Genomic DNA, 21,653 nt, shown 5'->3' with positions numbered 1-21,653 from the left:
CCGGGCCCTCAGATCCAACCACCCCTTACCCTCGGCGGGGGTCTCCAGGGACTGGTCCGTGGACCCGGAGCACACTAGTGGTCTTAAAGCGGCGCTACTGAGGGGAAGTCCTGTGCCTTTCAAGTAGCCTGTTTACTCATGAGGGTGGCGGTGGGGTGTTTTGGAGGGGTGGGGGTGCACAAGAATGCCAGTGTCACGGCGCGAGTGGTGGAGGGCAGGAATTCGGCCCACAATCCCCGGCCTGTAGAAGCCCGGCCCGCGGAAGACGTGGCGGACATTTCTGCCCTGTTTATTTTAGCTGGCCTCGACCGCTCAACTAACAGCAGTGTCTGTAGAGCGGAGCATCTCTGGAAAAAGACGAAAAGAAAATGGCCTCTGCTTACACATCTCTCTTTTGTCCCTTAAAGACTACCGTATCTTCTTAATGGTGGTGCTCCAGAATCCGTTTTTTTAAGTCCGATTTCTTCTTCATTGTACAGTTGGAATGAATTTGCATTGTATCCCGTTTTAATTGGAGGGATTAGTATCTTAATTGATGTGATTTGTATGACACAAGTAGAGTGGAACGTATAGCATTAGAAACAGGAAGTGTATCATTAAATGTGAGTGTGTCATATCTCAATTAGAATGACTCATCTGAATGGAGGGCTTGAAATACAAAGTGGCGTGCGCGCGGCCACTTCCATCACGTCGACGAGTGTGATCGCTTTCACAGTGCACTACCAGCCAGACCCAATACTGTCAGCTCCAATGCTTCACTTCATTTTCATATCAGACGCAGCCAGAGACGCATACTCTGAAGCCAAATCTGGTTTTTCCCTCTTACGTAACCACCAGGGATCATTAGTGTGCGGCGCCAATAACGATACTGAAGATCTTTTGGTCACGTCTGAGAAAAATTAGCATTGTGTGTATTTACAACCGTGACCATAAAGACTTTTTTCAACAATCCCCCATACTGACAGCAGGGCAAAAAAAAATCTTTTTGCTTTTGGATTTTATTTAAAAAAAAATAATAATAATAATTTTTGGATTTTAGTAATAAAAATTTGAATAATTACACTGGGCTGTTCCCTATCAAAACTGCAGAGTGGTCAAATGCTGGTGGTCATATTTAACTGAGCATCTAACAGTAAATCATAACCATGAATTTAATTTCCTGTTTAAGATGTTTAAAATGAAAGCTACTTTTTCACTGCTATTGTCAGGAAACGGATGGTGAGTTTGTTATTTTGCATGCTAACGATGCTTCGCGAAGGAGCTGAGGGCCGTTCGGCAATAATTAATTTGACTAAACACGTATTTATTCAGAAAAAGGCCCACAGCAAGCACGACGTGAAGCGAAATAATAAGGCCCCAAAAGAGCCAAGGCCCGACTGCGAAAGCAGCTAATAAAGATTCCGAAAGCGGAGTAAGGGAGGCTATACCCGAGCCCGATCAGAAAATCAGGAGGCGGAATCTGATGGCCACTTGGAAGGGATTGCTTCCAAAAATAACATACCGAAAAGCCGGTTCAACCCGAGGACAAAAACCTGAGAAGCAAACTCAGCAAAGTTGTGCAGTATAGGTTGGACTGAATAGAAATATCTCAATCTATTTTTAGATGAGCAGGATTCATAGTTGATGAGTAAAGTTGTTTGGCAAGGGATGGATCGGACCGAGGTGGGGCGCAATATTGTCGTGCCCCGACCCCAGCCACCGACTTTGCTAGTTGAGATAATTGGATCGTGGCGTGAGTCGCCCAAGTCGCGTCCCAGCAGATAAGCAGAACCTGCACGTACGAATGACTGTGAATCTACGAAAAGATATCATTGTTATTGTTTCTTTATTGTCAGAAGCAGAGTTGCCAGATGTTCCCGGGACTCTGGATGCAGTTGCGCGGCAGATCAACGAGACGGTCCAGCAGCGCCGACGGCGGGACGCTGGCGAGAACGACTACAACATCGAAGTCCTGCTGGGAGTGGACGACTCGGTGGTTCGATTCCACGGGAAGGAACATGTGCAGAACTACCTCCTCACGCTTATGAATATTGTAAGTGTGGACATTCCTTCAATAAGCGGAAAATGAAGCGAATCGTGGCTGATATCGAAATGATGACGATGCGTGGCGCGGATTGTGCGCCTCAGCGTATGTACGCTGACCCGCACTTGATATAAGGAAACACACACACAGACACACACTCAGCAGGGGAGGGTGTTTTGTGTGAGAAGGCATGCTGCGAAGACACGGTTCTCTTTGCAGCGCTCAGCAGGAAGTGGCCACGCCGAGCTGCCTCCGTCCTGTCTCCTTGCGGAGATTAGCTGCCGTTAGCGTGCAAGCGCACGGCCTGCCAAGGCTCATCCTACTGTACTGTAACGTGTACATTTTGGCATATTGCAACCTTTGAAAAAATGATGGTTAAGTTACATCCTGAGTTTAATATAAACTCATTTAGATGAAAATTATTTTTTCAACTGAATTATTCAAATTTTCATTTAAATTAATTTCTATTTAATTAATCATATCTATAATATATTATATGTATTAATATATATATATATTTAATTAATACGGAAGACGATTAGGGCCAGTGAAGAAAGAAAAAAAAAAAACGAGGGGTGACAGGATTCTGACTTTTTTTCCTCAGAATCCTGACTTTATTCTCAGAATTCCTAAAGTCAGAATTCTGACTTCAGAAAGTGGCAATTCGGATTTTAAAATTCTGAGAATAAAGTCAGAATTCTGAGAATAAACCCCTCGGTTTTTTTTTTTCTTCACTGGCCCTAATCCTCTTCCGTAAATGAATCATGTATATAATATATCGTAATAATATAATATATTAATATATAGTATTTAATCAATCAATCAATTGAATCATATGCATATGTATACATATATACGCGTGTGCGTGCGGTCATTATCTCAGGACCCTCAAGGAAGGGTGTGGGTGGCTTTGCTGGTTTGTTAAGGCTTCCATCATCGTCAGCAGACTGGTTGCTGAGGAACAAGCGTCCAAATTCTAGGGCAAAAGCATTCCGACTTTTCACGAGAATAGCTCATTACGGGAACAAAACAATAGCCTTGGTCGTCCGCCTCCTATCAAGCTTTTTCCTGACGCCTTGACGTATGAGTTGTAATTACAGGCTCCTTCGAGACACAATTACAATCAATGAGTCAGAGGAAGCACATGTACAGTAAGTAGCCGCGTGAAAAGTCAACAGAACTTGTTCAAAGAGTGAGTAGAAAGTTCAAGAGTGTGGGCCCTTGAGACCAACTTTCACCAACTGATATAAAATTGGGTGGACGTGTCTATCAAAAACACAGCACACGTCTGCACGTGTCTTATTATTTAGTCCACGGATGTCAAACTCGAGGCGCGGGGGCCAGATACGGCCCGCCACATCATTTGATGTGGCCCGCAAAGACAAATTGTGCATCAAATTCATGTGTCATTCCTCGAATTGCAAATTGTTTTCACTTTTAATATTTGTTGTTTGAATATTTCACCAGTTTTTACTTGAAACGTTTGTAGCTTTTACTCTAAATAATATGAGATGCTCATACATTTATTTGGGTTGACAGTCATAATGGCCCTCCAAAAGAAGCTATGACTACAATGCGGCCCGCGAAAAAAAAAGTTTGACACCCCTGATTTCGTCAAACAACAACAATTTAGCGTCCGTCGTAGACTCATTTTATTATTTAAAGGATATAGACAGATGGCATTTACACACAATTGTTTGCTGCAGTATAATTTATTTCCATTAAGAACTTAGCACTAGCTTGCTATGAAGCTGCCATGCAGCTTAACCTTTGCAAGAAAATAAATGCATTGGTCCACCTATATATCTGTGGAGCTCAATAGCTAACATATTTGCGATACAAGTGTTTTGCTGGCCCGTCACGAGCTCCAATCAGTGGCCAGTGACCACTTCACGAGAAGAAGAAGGGTAGCGGTGCACGCTTTGAAGTGCCTTATTCTCGGGTGTGATTACGCTATATAGACGCTGTGCTGAAAAAGAAAGCAGGAAGACCCAAAGAAAAGCATTTAGAGCCGTCGGCAAGGGCGCCTCTCTTACTCTCGGTCACAAATCTTATCACGGTTGCGTTTAGATTTATGATTGGATGAGTGAGGGAGTGTGTGGGGGAAGAAATTGAACTCTACACACAATTGCTTCGCTGCTTTGTGCTGCAGTCGATCAGTTTTGGTCGAGCGGGCAACTTTGCTATTCCTTTGGCGTATTTAAGGCAATTAAACAATTCATCCAATATGACTCACAACGAAAGCTAGGGTGTCCTGAAATACCTGAAATTCCTCCTTTGTTCTTTGAAGTGTCACCATCAAGTGGTCGAAAGTGGAATTGCAATATAATATATAATGTATGAACAGATCAGGGTAGTTGATTCTTTTTTTTTTTTTTTAGAAAACTTTGGGAAAAAAAAAAAAAAAGTTTGTAAGTGCATTTACTATTCCTCCTACTTACTTTTCACTTTTTGTATTCAAACATGCATGCCAGGCAGTCAATAACTGGAGTTTACCCGCGGGAGTGCATGTGAGAGTGGCTGTCAGTTTGTGATGCAGCCCGGTATTGGTTGCTCACCCTTGGGAACCCCCCTCCCCCTTCCCCCCTAAGGGCAGCATTGAAAATGGATGACTGGATCTCAACCTGCATTTCTCGTGATTGCATCGCAGTAACATCATATGGCTAAAGTTTGCTCAGTTCCGCTCACAAATTGCAGCTCGGTGTTTGAAAGCCGTGTTTTTATTCCATTACAGTCCCATTGTGCCGGCTGCGTGATTGAATAATCAAGAATAGGATGCATATAAATAAATTGGTGTAATCGTACTGGAGGCTGAAAATTGAATTTGTCATGGACCTTTTCTGAGCATCCTTCTGTCATACTGAGATAGAAATAGATTTTTTTTTTCTTTTTTAATTTAGCTCCATTTATTTTTTTTTGTATTGCGGTCAGACCTCGACCAAGCCTGTAAATGGCCGTAAATGGATTTGCAACTTGTGTCTCTAAACGATGAATCGGTATTAGTTTAGTGAACGTTTGCGACCTTTGCTTCTAAAGTTGCGAAGAAATGAATGCCTCAATCTCAGACCAAGCAAACCGGATCAATATTTTGTGGAACATACTGTGTAACCTTTTTTTTTTTTTTTGTCTTATGAGGGCCTTTGAGATCAGCTGTGTTTTTAAAATCGGAACTCTGCAATAGCTTAAACGTATTTCTCAACGTGTGCGACGAGCGAGTTTGGAAAGATGGGCGGTTGAATCTCAGCAGGCTAAAGGCAAATGAACGCCTCGCTATGCCAGCCTGTCTTTTCACTCAGAATGGCCCCGCTGGCTAATGAGCACTTTCCATATTTCCAGTCTGGAAGATGGACATTTCTTTGCATCTTCTTATTCGATTGACATTTAGCTTGCAGTCAGTGGGCCGGCCGACGGCACAGCAAGGGATGCGGATTACGTGATTCAGAATCAGACACTAAACGACATGTAAATTATATGGCTGGGCCGGGAAGATCACCGCCTGAACGACGTGCACGTATAATTTGAGGTCTATTTGCGGCATTGTTTTTAGTCAACCATTGTTAACGATCAGTTTTGAAATAGTTTTGATGACACCGTGATACAACGGTGCCTTTAGATTTTTGAGCTACACACACCATAGAGCAACACTCAAAGGCAGATTCTTTATCCTCTGCCAAGAACGGATGAACTGAGAAGCTGAGCAAGGATCTGATAATCCAGCAGTGTAGTGGAGGCTTTTTTTTTTTTTTTGGTGAGGCCTTAACATTCCTTCGTGTCTGCCGGATCTGTTTCAATGGGACTGTTATTTGCACGTTTAATAAATGGAGAAAAAAAATAGACAAATTCCACGACTCCCAAAAATAACTCGCAGGGTACAGCTGTAGGTTTCCTGTAAGCCTCTTGAATATTTTCAATAAAGACAAGCTGAGGTTGCAGCAGTACTAAATCACAAAGAGCAAATCTTACCTAATTTAATATTTATTTTATTTTTTGGGAGGACATCATTTAGAGCCTGATGATAAAAGCACTTCCAACTTGATGAAAGTGGAAATGCCAGTAGCCCTCTATATTATTGCGCAATTTGTGTTGAAATGTCCCCCGCCAATCACGATAATAAAGCGAAACTTAGTTTTTTTTTAAATGTATGTGTAATTTGTGTTTATTCAACGTTTTAATTTCAACTGAGAGTGGCAATGAATTGCCCTTTTTTAGCTGTCTCGGCATTATTTTATTCATGATATATTTTTAATGAATCTGCTGATTAATCCGTTATCGGAATTGTAATCTACCAAATATCATCCATTATTATTTTTTAATGAATCTGCTGATTAATCAGTTCTCGGAATTGTAAAATGCCAAATATCAGCTCATTTATTCAGTCTTTAATTTTCTTTAACCAATCTACTGATTAATCGGTTGTCAAAATTGTAATGTGCCAAGTATCCGCATCAGCCTTAAAAAAAAAAAAAAAAAAACTGAGTCGGGCCAAAGCGAATACAATATATTTTCCCCAACCAACCGGAGGGCAAGAGCCAAATGAATGCTATGATTATAGCGGACTCTTGAAAATGCCCGCATGGGAAAAAAAAAAAAAGGCTCACGTCGTGCCAACCCCTTAAGTAACCCATTTAACACCCGGAAAGGTTCACCGGATATTTTGCCGTAGCCTTCCTTCTCCCAACAAAAGACTTCAAACATTCAAGACATGCATGCTGGTGTCATTGGGAGCACATCTCCTCCGTCTGTCAGTTGTCATGGGGATGGACGGTACAGCTCACCTCCAATCACGGCGTCACCCCGGCCACCAGTTTAATAATGGCCCTACAAGTCTCTGCCTCCCTTATCATTAATGTATTTCATTTGGATTGGACGCTCCATCTGCCCTCTATTGTCCTTTTCTCAGGGCTGCTCTGATGCAAAAGCAGGATTGGAAGAAATGTGACGTGAAGCTCTCCCCACAGTATCACTTGTATCTATCATGGAGCAGATTGCTGAAGATAGAGAGGGCTGAGGCCAATCCCAGAAGGGGAAATTTGATCCCGTGGCCTGATTAACAGCGTAGGAGTCGGCGCTCGTTTTTGCATCTCTTTCGATTGTACTGATTGTACTGTTGTTTCCCAGATTAGCTGAGGCGAAGACCAAATCGTGATGTCAACACCAGTTTTGTGTTGCCACACAAGTAAAGATCAAATTACGTCCACGTTTTGCTTCAATGAGTTCTGTCTATGGTGTACTTCTCCAGTTAGGCGGGGTGAAAAGGGGTTAGGGTTTTTCCATGTATAATGCGCAAAATGTAACTAATTTATTGTCCTAAAATCTGGGGTGCGCATTATACATAGGTACAAAAAAAAACTTTTTTTTTTTTTTTAAATCCGGATATGATACGGAGGCCGCCATTACAGATGCGCTTTCTTCTCTGCTGTTCACTTCAAACGCGCTCCATACGAACACAATGCTCTCATATCAGACGCTTGCTCGATCACCTGCTCGTTTGCTGTCACAATGTACCCTACACAAATCCGAAACATTTCTTCGCTATCGAGTTTGCTAGCGCATGCGCAGTGATACTGACCGGCAGAATAACATCCGGTTGTTCCCGAAGATGATCTTTTTTCTGAAATAATTTTACGTTTACGGACTTAAGTAGGAGTCAAAATTTGAGTGCGTATTATACATGGGTACAGATTTTTTTCCAGCATCAACATGCCATTTTAAGGGTGCGTATTATACATGGGGGCGCATTATACATGGAAAAAAACGGTAATAACCATGTGATCCCCCCTTCTCCCCCCCCCCCCCACTTCTTAGGTAAACGAGATTTACCATGACGAGTCCCTGGGGGTCCACATCAACGTGGTCCTCGTGAGGATGATCATGCTGGGCTATGCCAAGGTGAGATTTTCTTAACCCATTGACGAACAACCCGGACCGACTCACCGATCAACCAACAAAACAATAAACTAGTCCAGACAAAAGTGGCACTGGTGTCTAACAAACTAACAAAATAAACTAACTTAGCTTCTGAAATTAACAATTGTGTTCTTGGCCAGTGCTTTTTGTTCAGCAACTGATTCAGTGTCTTTGACACAAGATGAGAGTTGGATTGATCTGTTTCCATGCTTTGCTGCTGTTTTGGTTAGCAACATAACTCAAATGCTGTCCACCTCCTCTTCTACCGTCCCAACAGTTGATGGCAGTGTTGGAGTTCCTTCACGATGCAATCTTCATGAAATATGTGTCTCTGCCTTTTGCGTCAGTCCATCAGCCTCATCGAAAGAGGCAACCCGTCACGCAGCTTGGAAAATGTATGCCGCTGGGCTTTTGGCCAGCAGAAGGGTGACGTTGACCACGCCGAGCACCACGACCACGCCATCTTCCTCACTCGACAAGGCTTCGGTCCCACGGGAATGCAAGGTGAGGACCCAAGTCTGACGTCTCAAAACCTTTGCCCGAAAAGACACACAAAGACAAAAACAAAATGAACCTGCCGGCAGCTTCTCAAGTCGTTCGTCTCTCTCTGCCATTCCATCTTCCAGCCGCATCTGTGATTTCTCAAAGGGAAAAGAAATAATTGCTTCCGCAATACAGTATTTTCACCCCGGGAAGCCCTTTGCACTGACTTTAGAACGACCACAATGGGAATATAATTACTCGCCCATTCTCTCCAGTCTCTTTTTTGCCGTAGGGTGTTTAAAAAGCTATTCGATGTGACCATAATCCTCCCGGCGGGCGAGCGGCCGGCGCTTTCATTTGTAGCGTGGGGAGCGCAAAGACATTATCAGCTTCATGTCTTCGCGTAGACTCGGCTCGTCTAAAGCCAAATTATTCTCACATCGTTCGGCGGAGAATCTGGGAGGGCGGAACATCTCCCGATTCGGGTTAGCAATTGATAAATGAGGAGCCGCGCCGCGATCCACGTGTTATTAGTCGTTTGTCTTTGAGTGTGACATGTTTTGGAATGGGATCATTTCAACAAACAAAGCAATTGAGCCAGCGAGAAGTCAGACAGGCCACAATAACGGGATGATGGAAACGGTCGGAGACGCTTGTCCTGTCTTCCGCCAAAAATAGCCAATTGAATCCATCAAATGGTCTTAGAAAACAGGCACAAAGCATTTCTCATTTGTTTTTATGTTTACAAAGCCCGAGTGGACTCTTTTTACAAAAGGTGTCATTATACGTGATGTCAGTTTTAGGCCTGTCACGCTAATTACTACATTGTCTTGTCACTTGCTAAATCAAACGGATACAATACGTGTTTGTTTACATACGTCATCACCATTCATTGGCTGCGTCATTTTCCCGCGTGTCAGTCACCTGCTGTTACGAGCACTTGGGCTTTTGAAAAGCGTTTAAACGGCTCTTTGGAGTGGAGAGCTGCTGACACTTCACATGTGATCCAAAGCTGACTGCCGATGGGGAAGCTTCTTTACGCCAGCTCGCATGAATAAGAGTGAATCACCGTCTGGTACGCACGCATACGCCTCTGCATTGTTTGCTTGATCAAAATTCAAGAGTACAAAAGCCTCGGGCTAGCTCACATGAAAGAAATGTCACTAGCAGCTCTCAAAAATGCATGAAAAAAGATTATTACAAACCTGTCTGAAGATAGCAGACAGCGCAAGGTCAATATTTGAATAATTTACAAACCAAAACAGGAGCTGTGCGAGTTAGCCAGGTTAGCTAGCAATTGCGTCTCTACTCTTTGTACGCTACTTACGGTGAGCAGATTTTTCCCATTTGAGAGAGAAAATGTGCAAGCTTTAGAATACTCTAAGATGCTTTTAAATTGAACCTTTCAAGTATTTTCCTTCTTTGCCGCCAATGAAAACAAACGTTTAATATGCAAACGTAACGCTTTGCACATATAGCGCAAGTGCTGCTGTCGGATTGGAAATATCAAAAGATCATTTACAGTTCAGGAATATCGCCACGGAGCGCATAAACGAAACTTTCGAGACGGAATCATTTCTCCACAGTCGTTTTTTTTTTTATCCCTCACCCTTTCACAAAAGGCCGCTGATGAGACTTCATACTGTATGTTTTATGTCGCGGCACCCGCTCTAGCTCTGCCAGTGTTTTTAACTTCTGCCCCTCTAATCCTTCCCAACTTGTTTCCCCATCCCGTTCTTTTAGGTTACGCTCCCGTAACCGGAATGTGCCACCCAGTCCGGAGCTGCACCCTCAACCACGAAGACGGCTTCTCCTCCGCCTTCGTAGTGGCTCACGAGACGGGTCACGTGTAAGTCTTGCGTCTTTGTTGTACTTGATTGAGAAGACAAACTAACCCGAACCGTTTGAAAAAAAAAATTTCAAAATAGGGCACCCATGCCAGGAGAGCAGCCACAGCCAAACTTTTACGACTTGAATCCACTTGTTTGAAATTTAGGAAGCAATTGACGAGCTTTATTTTTGCCACAGTAACTTGGGACTTGCAGCTTAAGACTTGAGACTTGAGTCTTACTTGATAGTTGCAATATGTGATTTAGTCCCATCGCTGCTGCAAAGACAAACCGCCAAGTGCAGCCAAGCATTTAGATTTAATGAGCCAACTTTGTGGAATCTGCTGGGTTCTTACAACTCTCACAGCCTGGAGCCAAACCTCACCAGCTGGAGGCAAAATAAAAACAGCCAATAGATTTGTGGATTTATCCGCTAACGCATGTTGGAGCGAGAGGCAACGAGCTGGCTACAGCGATGATCGGATGAATTTTGCAAACCCAAAAGCTATCTGCGGCGGTACAGCTCACCGTGTGTTTGTTTAATGGACAAACTTATTTATTTATTTTTATTTATTTTTTTTTGTCCCTCGACGGGGATGTCGAAATTTTCAACTTCAGTGGGCACTCATGCGGCCCAGAGTGGCGTTATGTGCCGCTTGTAAAAAGAATAGAAAGAAGTTCCGGCACGACTCTTACTGGGCATACAGAATACGGAGAAATGATGGGTTGGGTCGGATATTTATATTTACCTTACATGAGAATTCTTGGGGGCTGAGTAGTTGGATTACACCAGATAAAATATGTAAACTTGTATAATTATATACCATGAAGCCTTGATTTAACCGACTATTGGTCGTCGATTCTAGTTGATTGTGCGTTAAATTGACATACCGTTTTTTCCCATGTATAATGCGCAAAATTTAACTAATTTATTGTCCTAAAATCTGGGGTGCGCATTATACATGGGTACAAAAAAAAATTATATATTTTTTTTTTAAAATCCGGATATCATACGGAGGCCGACATTACAGATGCGCTTTCTTCTCTGCTGTTCACTTCAAACACGCTCCATACGAACACAATGCTCTCGTATCAGACGCTTGCTACATCACCTGCTCGTATGCTGTCACAATGTACCCTACACAAATCCGAAACATTTCTTCGCTATCGAGTTTGCTAGCGCATGCGCAGTGATACTGACCGGCAGAATAACATCCGGTTGTTCCCAAAGATGATCTTTTTTCTGAAATAATTTTACGTTCACGGACTTAAGTAGGAGTCAAAATTTGGGTGCGTATTATACATGGGTACAGGCTTTTTTCCAGCATCAACATGCCATTTTTAGGGTGCGTATTATACATGGGGGCGCATTATACATGGAAAAAAACGGTAACATCCAGTTGTTCCCAAAGATGATCTTTTTTCTGAAATAATTTTACGTTGACGGACTTAAGTAGGAGTCAAAATTTGGGTGCGTATTATACATGGGTACAGGCTTTTTTCCAGCATCAACATGCCATTTTTAGGGTGCGTATTATACATGGGGGCGCATTATACATGGAAAAAAACGTTAACATCCAGTTGTTCCCAAAGATGATCTTTTTTCTGAAATAATTTTACGTTGACGGACTTAAGTAGGAGTCAAAATTTGGGTGCGTATTATACATGGGTACAGGCTTTTTTCCAGCATCAACATGCCATTTTTAGGGTGCGTATTATACATGGGGGCGCATTATACATGGAAAAAAACGGTACTTTTTTTTCACGACTTAAAAATTCTCTTTACAGTACAAAATGAAACCGATCTTAAATTGGTAAAAATTGTATCAGTTATATTACCACGTCTCTAAAATTAGGTCAATATGTTCATTGCAATGTAACGCATGGGAAATTCTCACAACACTATTCTTGAAATTATGGAGGGAGTCAGCCATTTTGTCATCTCTTTGGCCAAATTCCAGACACACAATTTTCCCTAATAATCTCCAGTGGGAAGCGCGGATACAAAACAAATGGGTTTCTTTTCTGCCTTTCACTTAATTTAGATGGGCAATTTTTTTTAGGTTAATCATTAAAAGAAGGTTGCGAGGGCTTATTAACTGATTCTTGCCGCGTTAATATTTCATACTTTTGTGGAGTTGTTGCCGGTTAAATATGACAAATAGGGTTTAAGGAAGATAATTTACGCCAAGGTGCCATGATATAATAATTGCTCCGCTTTCAACACTGAAGAAAACATCCGTGGAAGTTGTAAAATATTTATTATTGCAAAACACCGAAAGGCTCGTTAATTGTCCGTATTGTCCACAGAGTCATTTATCTGTTGGCAAAAAAAATAAAAAAATCATCCCAGGGGTTATTTATCGGGCTGTCGGGCGAGCGCTTCGAGCTTGACCGCACTTTGCATTTCCCAAACCTCTCGACGCTCCGCGAATGAACTCCGGTGCGGCCTCGAAGATGCGCTTTCGGCTGTGCTGACCAACGATGCAGAACGAGCGCGTCCGTATGAGCTTTTTTCGAGGCATAACTTTCATTGGTTTCATTTGTTGCCATTTCTGAGAATGCTTTTGGAACAAATCAATCGTATGAGTCGTCATTATCTTTTTCTCTGCTGTCCCCGAAGCAGATTGCACACAACACTTGGCCAAAAGTTAATATGAAATGTGTTTGTGTTCAAAGATGGGGGAATGTTGTTTTCCCCCCAAACGTCAATAATGAGAAAATTGAACAACCTCAAGTCTGTCAGAGATGTTTTGGAAAATTGTGAGGTGTGCGACAGAGGACTGTAATGAGAATACAGAGTTGGAAGAAAATGCGGTGTACCAAGCAAATGGCATACGTGTGTGTACGTGTGTGTGTGTGCGCAGGTTGGGCATGGAGCACGACGGCCAAGGTAACCGTTGCGGGGACGAGACGACGATGGGCAGCGTGATGGCTCCTCTGGTCCAGGCGGCTTTCCACCGCTACCACTGGTCGATGTGCAGCGGGCAAGAACTCAAGCGATACATCCAGTATGTCGAGCATTGTCGCTCCGGCAATTATTCTGTCTCCATTTGAGACGTTTTTTTTTTTTGTCCCCCATTCTCAGTCAGATGTTCTGTCAATTATATCTAATGGATTTCTGCAAAGGGGTGCTGTCGTGATGACGCTCCTCATTCGCGAGCCTCCGTCAAATACAATCAAAGTTAGATCAGTTTGCCTGAACTTGCTTTCACTGACTTTTGGAGACTTTAGCTTCGATTTGGTTTGCAACCGTATGTGAATTGCGAGTGGCCGGGCAAAAACTTTCATGTTTTGTAAATACGAATTAGAGGGGCGACAACTCATCAATTTGTTGTTGGGGTTTTTTTTTTTGCCATGAAGGAAAGAAAGTTACATTCACATTTGTAAATGTGCAAATGAACAGGCGTGTTTTTGTTTGTCACCTTTATGAATGGCCAGGGCAAGTGTTTGGCTTTTCTTTTTTTTTTTTTTCTTTTTTTTTATGTGAACGAACAGGAGCGTTTCCATTTTTTGCAAGGATGAGAAATGACAGAGGGCCACTTAGCTGTGAACGGACAGATTGATAGAGGCATGCGGCAGCCATTGGGGGAAAAAAAATAAGCAACATCTCAAGCGTGGCGGGGATTGATGCAAACGCACACCCCGCGTTCAGATCTCCATCCGGCCGTAAAACAATCAGTCGCCGGTGCTCGGCAACGCGCACGTGTATCGACTGCTGCGCCTGCTCAATGAGAAGGCTTCCAAGTGCGGGAACGATGCTGTCCTGCTCTGTTGGCAAGAGCACATGTCTTGCGTCTTTCCATCCAATTTCACACGTGCCAGGTTAGAATTTTCAAGTCAACCGTGACACAAAGGAATGAACCAGCCAGATGGGTTTTTAATGCCGCCACAATCTGCCCGAGCCATACCGCAGACACACAAACGCAGGCGTCGGTTCGAGACGTTAATCCAAGGACCGCAAAGGTCACATTTAATAGATAGAACTACAATTTTTCTTTCTTCCAAACTTTTAATGAAATGTCTTAAGATGTACAAACAGACAACAGAGAATCACACGTCGCTTTAAAACAACTAAACTGTTGTGTCATAAGAACAGCCCTCACTAGCTTCATGCTAATGTGTAGCGGAAAAGGCTATTGACATGCTAACGGTTAACATCAGTAGTCCCAGGTTTTATTTCCCTTTAAGCAATGGATATTTGAACACAAATAGTGAAACAAGCAAATTCTCAGCCGCTTTGACATGTGACACTCATAGACTAGTGGCTAACTGTTTAGCTAGTTAGCAGCCGGCCAACTGACTGCCTGTCACTGAATAGGCCAGGTCTGCCTATAGATTGTATATGAATAATAAATTGTTTGGACGTTACTTGGCAATAGTCTGTCTGTAGTGAGACAGGTCTGCATTACGTATCTCGGTTGTTATTTTTTATTTGAAATGATTCAAACCTGAAATTGGAGTAGGGTGTGTAAACTTTGTGTATGAGCAGACATGTTGACATTTTGCACGTAGCCGTCAGCAGGTTGACCGCTATGTTCGCGTTTTGTATTCATGAGACCTACGCGAGTGAACCTTTTGTCTCCTCACCAGCACGTACGACTGCCTGCTGGATGACCCCTTCAAGCACGACTGGCCGCAGCTCCCCGAGCTGCCCGGGATCAACTATTCCATGGACGAGCAGTGCCGCTTCGACTTTGGCGTAGGCTACAAAATCTGCACCTCGGTGAGTTAGCCAAAGCGCCCCCCCGGTGAGCTTTGACTGTGTTTGTTTGTGCACTGATCGCGCGAGTCTCGCCTGGCAATTAGTTGTTCATTTCAAGTCCTATTGAAGAGAACGTGTTGTTAGGGGTCTTGTTTATTTTGTTGTGATGGCAAAGTGTGCGAGAACAAAACGTGATGATTGCAATGGAAGAGTTCACTCGGGGAAAGGATGGCCCGGCTGCTCGATACCAAATAGCATATCCTAATGAAATAGAATAAAATGGCGAACGATGAATCCATTTAAAATTAAAGAGCCATGTATTTGAGAATATTACATTGAAATGACTTATCCTAATAATATACAAAGAACCTACATTAAATAAGAAAAATTGGCATTTGAATCAAAGTTATATTTCATCCTGGCCCCGAGAAGTCTGCTGCAATGAGGGCAGTGCATGACTGGAGGGAAACGGGGCCGTGAGGCGACGTTTGCTCTTTTCCTTTGCCACCCCTCCTCCCCACGCCTCCTTTCCTCGCCAGACACCGCAGAGGCCACCGAGGCCCACCAGGCAGAGCGATTCGGTGCCGTGGACTCGCACCCCTCAATTGATACCGGAGCACTTTGTAATGTACTTACTTACACCCACGCAATTAATTAAATAATTACGACTACTTCTGAGTAGCATGCATATAGTTTGTACATTTTGTCAAATTGTTACACTGTTGATTTGCTGTAAATATATTGTTTTGCCATCAAAAGCACATTTTTGTTACTGTTGCTGGTATTTTATTGAACGATTGTTTAAGATGTATGAGAAGGCATCACGAAAGCAAAAATGATTAGTCGTGCATAAAATATATCTTTTGTTGTATTTTTTTGTTTAGCAACCAGTCCAAGCTGTACTATGACGTGATTGTATTTATATTCGTTCATTATGGCGGGGTCCACTTCATAAACAGCTGTTTTATTTCCCATTCTGCTCAGCAATCATTGCCTGCTGCTGCTACATTGTCGGCTGATAATTGCAGTCATATAAACAATATTTATCTCTCCGAAGCACAATCCTCTGCGACGTAATATCGACTTGAAGCAGTCCCCTCCCTTCCATTACACGCTTGACAGGTCATGTGACGCCATTTGGCTGTTCCCTGAGATGAAATGCAAAGTAAGCACACCGCACTCCGTTGTCTACGGCAACATTTCCGAGTGTTGGTTTTTTTTCCCCCCCCGCCCTGCCACCCCACGATGTCCTCTAATCCTCTTCCGCCGAGGTTACTGATGAGCCTCTTTAAATCCACTCCTGCTTCGACGAAACGCTCAGTGATACTCGGGCCGCCGCGATACGTCCGCTCTCCTCCATTCATCCGGAGCTTGCGTCATTTTAAAGCTTCTCAAATGAACACAAAATAAAAAAAAAACTTTGATTGCATGTCTTTCAGTTCCGCACGTTCGACCCGTGCAAGCAGCTGTGGTGCAGTCACCCCGACAACCCTTACTTCTGCAAGACCAAGAAAGGCCCGCCCCTCGACGGAACCGAATGTGCGCCTGGCAAAGTAGGTCTATCTCATATCAATCCGTTTAATGCCGCTCCCAGTTGACTTTTACTGACCAACTTGCATTATTTCGTATTTAAATCAAAGAATGTGTCTTACTGGAGCGCTTCAAACTCAAATAGACTTCCTGTGTGGTTTCGGCCCCGAGTCTTTTCATCGGCTGAATTTTCAAGACATTTCCGACAGCCCCACCAAGCCAGTATTTTGGAACAACAAACAATTCCTGCAAATAGATGTCTTCTTTTTTTTTTTTAAAACGTTTCCATCGGGGCTTTTGCTAACCAAAACAGCAGCGTCTCCCAATACTGAAGCGTTTTCTGTGTTCACCTGCCACGTCGTGCGCCCTCTAGTGGTGCTACAAGGGTCACTGCATGTGGAAGAATCCCAGCCAGGTGAAGCAAGACGGCGCCTGGGGCCTGTGGGGTAAACATGGCTCCTGCTCGCGCTCCTGCGGGACCGGCGTCCGCCTCCGGACGCGACAGTGCAACCAACCCACGTAACTATTACACGCTGACATTTGTCTCTTCCATTCTTGTTTTGTGAAGCGCCATTTGGTGAACTGTAGATAAAGTGCTGTATAAGTTCAGTCCATTTACCGTTTAAATTTAATTAGGAAAGGTGACAACCAAATCACTTTATAAAAATCCACAAATGGTCGCTGTAGGCTAAAATGCTAGTTGCCATAAATATTTTAAATATTATACAAATGTGACTTTTCAAAACAATTGAAAGTGCCTGGCTTTCTTCTGGCACTAGCAGTCTTTTCTTTTTTTTAAAAAAAAATTCTTGCATTTAGCATTTAAGTTAAACATCGTGAAAAATCACGAATTATAATATCAAGCAATTAAAAATACGTAAACTCTATATAATGTATATTCTTGCACCATGAATATATCAATTGAATTATTAGATCTAATATTGACATCCTTGCATATGTGTTATCCTGAAATATTTCAATATTAGTCATAGATTTCAATACTGATATTAGTGCAACTGAATATTCAATAAGAAAAGATTATCAAGAAAAAGTTGAAGAATTCATTGTGACATATGCTTAAAGTAAAGACGATGGTATAATAGGAGGAGAATATTTGCAGTGAAAATACTGTGATTAAGTGCGCTCATATATTGAAGCCTCGGAATGGAACAAAGGTGTCCACTAAAAGCAAAGGTAGCCAGAAGGTCGCGTCACATATTAGCATAACTTGAAGGCTAAATCTGTCTTCTCTATTCTTAGACGGGGGAGAGCTAACGTTCGATGACGATAGCCACAAGCTAACTATCAAATGTCCCTTCTTTGCCCGCCTGAAGTCCCCTCAATGGCGGCCAGGACTGCCCTGGGGTCAACTTTGAGTACCAGCTGTGCAACACAGACGACTGCCCTAAGCATTTTGAGGACTTTCGAGCGCAACAGTGTCAACTCCGCAACTCCCACTTTGAGTTCCAAAGTGCCAAGCATCATTGGCTGCCCTACGAGCATCCCGACGGTGAGTCGGGCCGCCGCCGCCGCTGATGCATCGCTCGCTGGGTTCCCAGTGGGGGAGGGAGGGAGGGAGGGGGGGCGAGTGTATATTTGGTTGACTCGGGGTCAAGGCGCCCTTTCGTCAAGGTGTGGTGACACTGCCAACTGCCGCCCCAAAGGCGCTGAAAATGTCACATTTGCATGTGTTGGACAAGAAAAGGGCTCTTGGGTGAGTGTCTCTTTGCACAATAGGAATAAACAGCTGAGAAAAACGCCATTGATGATTTACGCAATTGTGATTGTCCCCTTTTTGCAGTTGATCATAATTGATTGATTGATAATTGAGGAAAAAATAAACAACTAGGAATAATACACATGATAAAAAAATAAGTGTTTTAAGGAAAAAATAATCTACAAGAGAAAAAAAAAATAGATTTGCTGGACAGGTCCAATTATTCCTCGCTCGTTATTCTTGACAACTTTCATTTAGCCCAAGAGAAATAAACACGACAAGAAATAATCAATATGACCAAAAAATACTTAATTGAATGCAACCAGCCAGCGAGACACCACAAACGCAATAATTGGAAATTTCTTTCAAATTGAAAACAAGTCGACTAATCCCTCTGGCCTTGATTCTTGTAGCCAACAAGAGATGCCATTTGTACTGTCAGTCCAAGGAAACGGGCGACGTGGCCTACATGAAGCAGCTGGTGCATGACGGCACGCGATGCTCCTACAAGGAGGCCTACAGTGTCTGCATCCGCGGCGAGTGTGTGGTAAGACCTGTGACCAAAAATCTTTTTTTTCCCCCATTATTCAACTATATACTTCAATCTTTAGAAAGTCGGCTGCGACCGTGAAATCGGCTCCAACAAAGTTGACGACAAGTGCGGCGTTTGCGGAGGAGACAACTCCCACTGTCGCACCGTCAAAGGAACCTTCACCCGGACTCCCAAGAAAGCCGGTAAGCCAAAAAATACTCCTGCCACGCCTGCACTAACAGCTAACTTTCTTTTTTTTCTTTTTTTTTTTTTTAATACACATAACTTAAAATTGCACCAAGTGAGCGATCCGTCTTTTTTTTTCCCCCCCGATCTGTGTCTGTCAGGCGTTTTCAAAAGGGTGAGTAGTTTGGGTGTTTTATGAATCCGAACGTTGACAGCCGATAAACTAAGCGACTCGGCTGTCAAAATCGTCAGGAATAAGAAGCTTGTTAATTACTGAAGACGTAATTAAGTCCCACTTTCTTTCTTTTTTTTTTTTGTAAACAAAATCCCATTATGCACTGACTTCTATGCTTTGGTTTTAATTGAAGTGTCTTCTCTCAGGTTATCTCCACTCACCAGGCACACTATGTGACACCCACCACCAAAGTCTCCGGAAATATATTTAATACCTGTAATCGTTCGTTGGAGTTTGCCCTCCTTCATTTTGAGCTCAGCGCATAACATTAAGACTTTATATCGGTGAAATAGTTAACGTTGTATCATCAGCTTGCGCAATAGAAATCGCAGTCACAGCAAAGGTATTTTCGGCCATTTTAAAAATGTCTGCCATGTGATGACTCATCTCGTCAGGCATTCACGATACATAATAGAAAGAAACTGAATCCTTTTTTTCCCCCGATACTGGCCGATACTAAGTATCGATACTCGCAATTGTGATGAAAATGTCTTATACTTTAAATCAAACTGAAAAGAAAACATGTTACGCAAGTATAAAACAATTTAAAATTGCAACTTGTCATCCAACTGCATGTTTTAAAAGTTTTTCACCCAAATAATTCCACACCAAAAATCGACATGATGGCACACAGTTAATATTGGGTCAAAGACCTCCCTCTTTCATTTTTATTTATTTTTTTGATCATGAAATGATTCATTCTTAACATCATCTAACATCTTTTAACAGGGAAAGCGTTAAACAAGAGAGCCCAAAAAGAAAGCCATTTGTTGGAAAACACACTGTGCAAGTATCCATCGTTGTAGCCGTCCAGATTGTAGCGCAGACCGCTAACACTTACCCTTGTTGCTACTTTCTGCTGCTAATAATGAACCACGTAGGCTTGTGGTCAATACACGTTTGTCCACTTCATGTGATTATTTCCGGTGCCACGCTAACTTAACCCTCTGTGTGTGTGTCTGTGTGTGTGTGAGTGTGTGTGTGTGCGTGTGTGTGCGTGTGTGTACAGCATCCCGTAGACATCCCCGGCAGACCATTACAGGCAATCTAGTGCGATGGTGTCGGCCATTTTGTGAAGCAATTACAGTGGAATCTCCAAAGTCTAACACCCAAAGATGGTGGCAAAGCACTATTTTTGTCTAAAGGAAGCTCCTTAACGTACTTCAACATCACTCCTTGGCGCAAACATGCCACAAGATGGAGCTTTGATAACACTTCTTTCCCGGACTGATCGTCGTTACTCACCGATACCGAGTACCGATACCGCTTTTGAAGCCCCTCAATTCATTCCAGCATGGTTCCTTTAGACAAAGATGCCACAAGATGGTGCCAAATCATTGAGGTTTCAAAAATGAACCAGCATCTTGGCAAATGCTGAGTCATCAAATTCGCTCAAGTTCACTCAAATTGATTTTATTTTTAAAATCAGAAAAGTCTCCCTTAGTTAGTAAAAGTTTTTTGACTGCAACAAACGACTTTGATGGTTCCACTGGATTTGAATTTAAACTGGATATTCACCCTGGATGTGTGTGTGTGTTTTTTTTTTTTTTTAAATGAAACCCACCTCACAACTCAACCCCCTGCCCCCCCCCCCCCCCCCCTGCCTTTCCGACCCTGCAGCTGGATCCAAAGTAGGATTGCAGGCCGTGTTGTCCCTGCAGCCGTGCCACCTGTCGTAACCTTGCCGAAGCCAACCGCATCCGTAATAGCCTCTCGGAGCTTCACGCCGTCCGTGTCGTGTGACCCCCTCCGCCAATGTCGAGGGGGTCAAGCAATTACAACCCCCCACAGGGTTCTTCCGCCCTCAAACTAAATTCCATTCGCATCCAGCGTGAAGTCCCACCCGCTTTGCTGATCTGATCCCATGTGATCCGATCCGACGCCTGCAAACAAACTAACAGCTTTGTTTCGTTCCAAAAGGGAAAACCAGAGGAGCCTTCTCGTTGCCCAAAGGAGCTCGCAATGTCTTTTTAAATGAGAGCGAAGAGTTTAGAAATGTCATCGGTGAGTCACGGGAGGTTTGTAAGAACGGTGGACATCCCTGCCAGACTTTGCTGCCCGCTAGTCTACTAAACACGTTGATGTTTTTTTTTTTTGTTTTTGCTCGGGTTGTTGTTTGGTTTTCATTCGCACAGCAACTGAATATCTGCCAAGGCTAAAACATTTTTCACCTCCAAATTTTAGAAAGCAATAGGATTCCTTTCACAAGGAATGCCTTGGACAAAATGTAAAGCCCCAACAATTTCAAATGTTCACAATTTCCGCTAGCTTTTATAAATAAAACAAAAATAAAAAACATAAACCACAAACAAAGCAGTGGAATTAAAATGTGCTAAGAAATAAACCAAACCACTAGAAATAATCCACATTTAAAAAATAAGAGGAGCATCCTCACAGTCCACATTGAGCTTGCCAAACAAACCAAATCGCCTTGGCAGAGGTAACAAAGACCTCCTTTGGTATTCCAAGCGTCCGTACGTGTGAATGAAAACCTCTTAAAATGAAA

The 21,653-nt window shown here is 42.9% G+C and overlaps 1 protein-coding gene across 5 annotated transcripts in view; it reads left to right on the top strand.

Moving 5' to 3' along the window:
- The window catches only part of adamts3 (ADAM metallopeptidase with thrombospondin type 1 motif, 3), a 48,143-nt gene that overhangs the window by 17,635 nt on the left and 8,855 nt on the right, over window positions 1-21,653 (top strand). For 2 of the 5 annotated variants that reach the window (XM_061278561.1, XM_061278560.1), the window contains exons 5-15: window positions 1,836-2,032; window positions 7,829-7,912; window positions 8,278-8,434; window positions 10,157-10,262; window positions 13,110-13,253; window positions 14,836-14,968; window positions 16,387-16,500; window positions 16,851-16,996; window positions 17,812-17,987; window positions 18,608-18,741; window positions 18,806-18,929. In XM_061278561.1, coding sequence (XP_061134545.1) covers window positions 1,836-2,032; window positions 7,829-7,912; window positions 8,278-8,434; window positions 10,157-10,262; window positions 13,110-13,253; window positions 14,836-14,968; window positions 16,387-16,500; window positions 16,851-16,996; window positions 17,812-17,987; window positions 18,608-18,741; window positions 18,806-18,929 — 1,515 coding nt within the window. Of the gene's footprint in view, window positions 1-1,835; window positions 2,033-7,828; window positions 7,913-8,277; window positions 8,435-10,156; window positions 10,263-13,109; window positions 13,254-14,835; window positions 14,969-16,386; window positions 16,501-16,850; window positions 16,997-17,811; window positions 17,988-18,607; window positions 18,742-18,805; window positions 18,930-21,067; window positions 21,152-21,653 lie in introns of all 5 variants that reach the window. The other 3 variants (XM_061278559.1, XM_061278558.1, XM_061278557.1) reach the window with 3 other exon arrangements.

Source organism: Syngnathus typhle, linkage group LG5, assembly GCF_033458585.1.
Source record: "Syngnathus typhle isolate RoL2023-S1 ecotype Sweden linkage group LG5, RoL_Styp_1.0, whole genome shotgun sequence".
Classification (NCBI taxonomy): domain Eukaryota; kingdom Metazoa; phylum Chordata; class Actinopteri; order Syngnathiformes; family Syngnathidae; genus Syngnathus; species Syngnathus typhle.
Note: the sequence above shows the minus strand (reverse complement) of the source record. Positions and strands in the feature narration are given on the sequence as shown.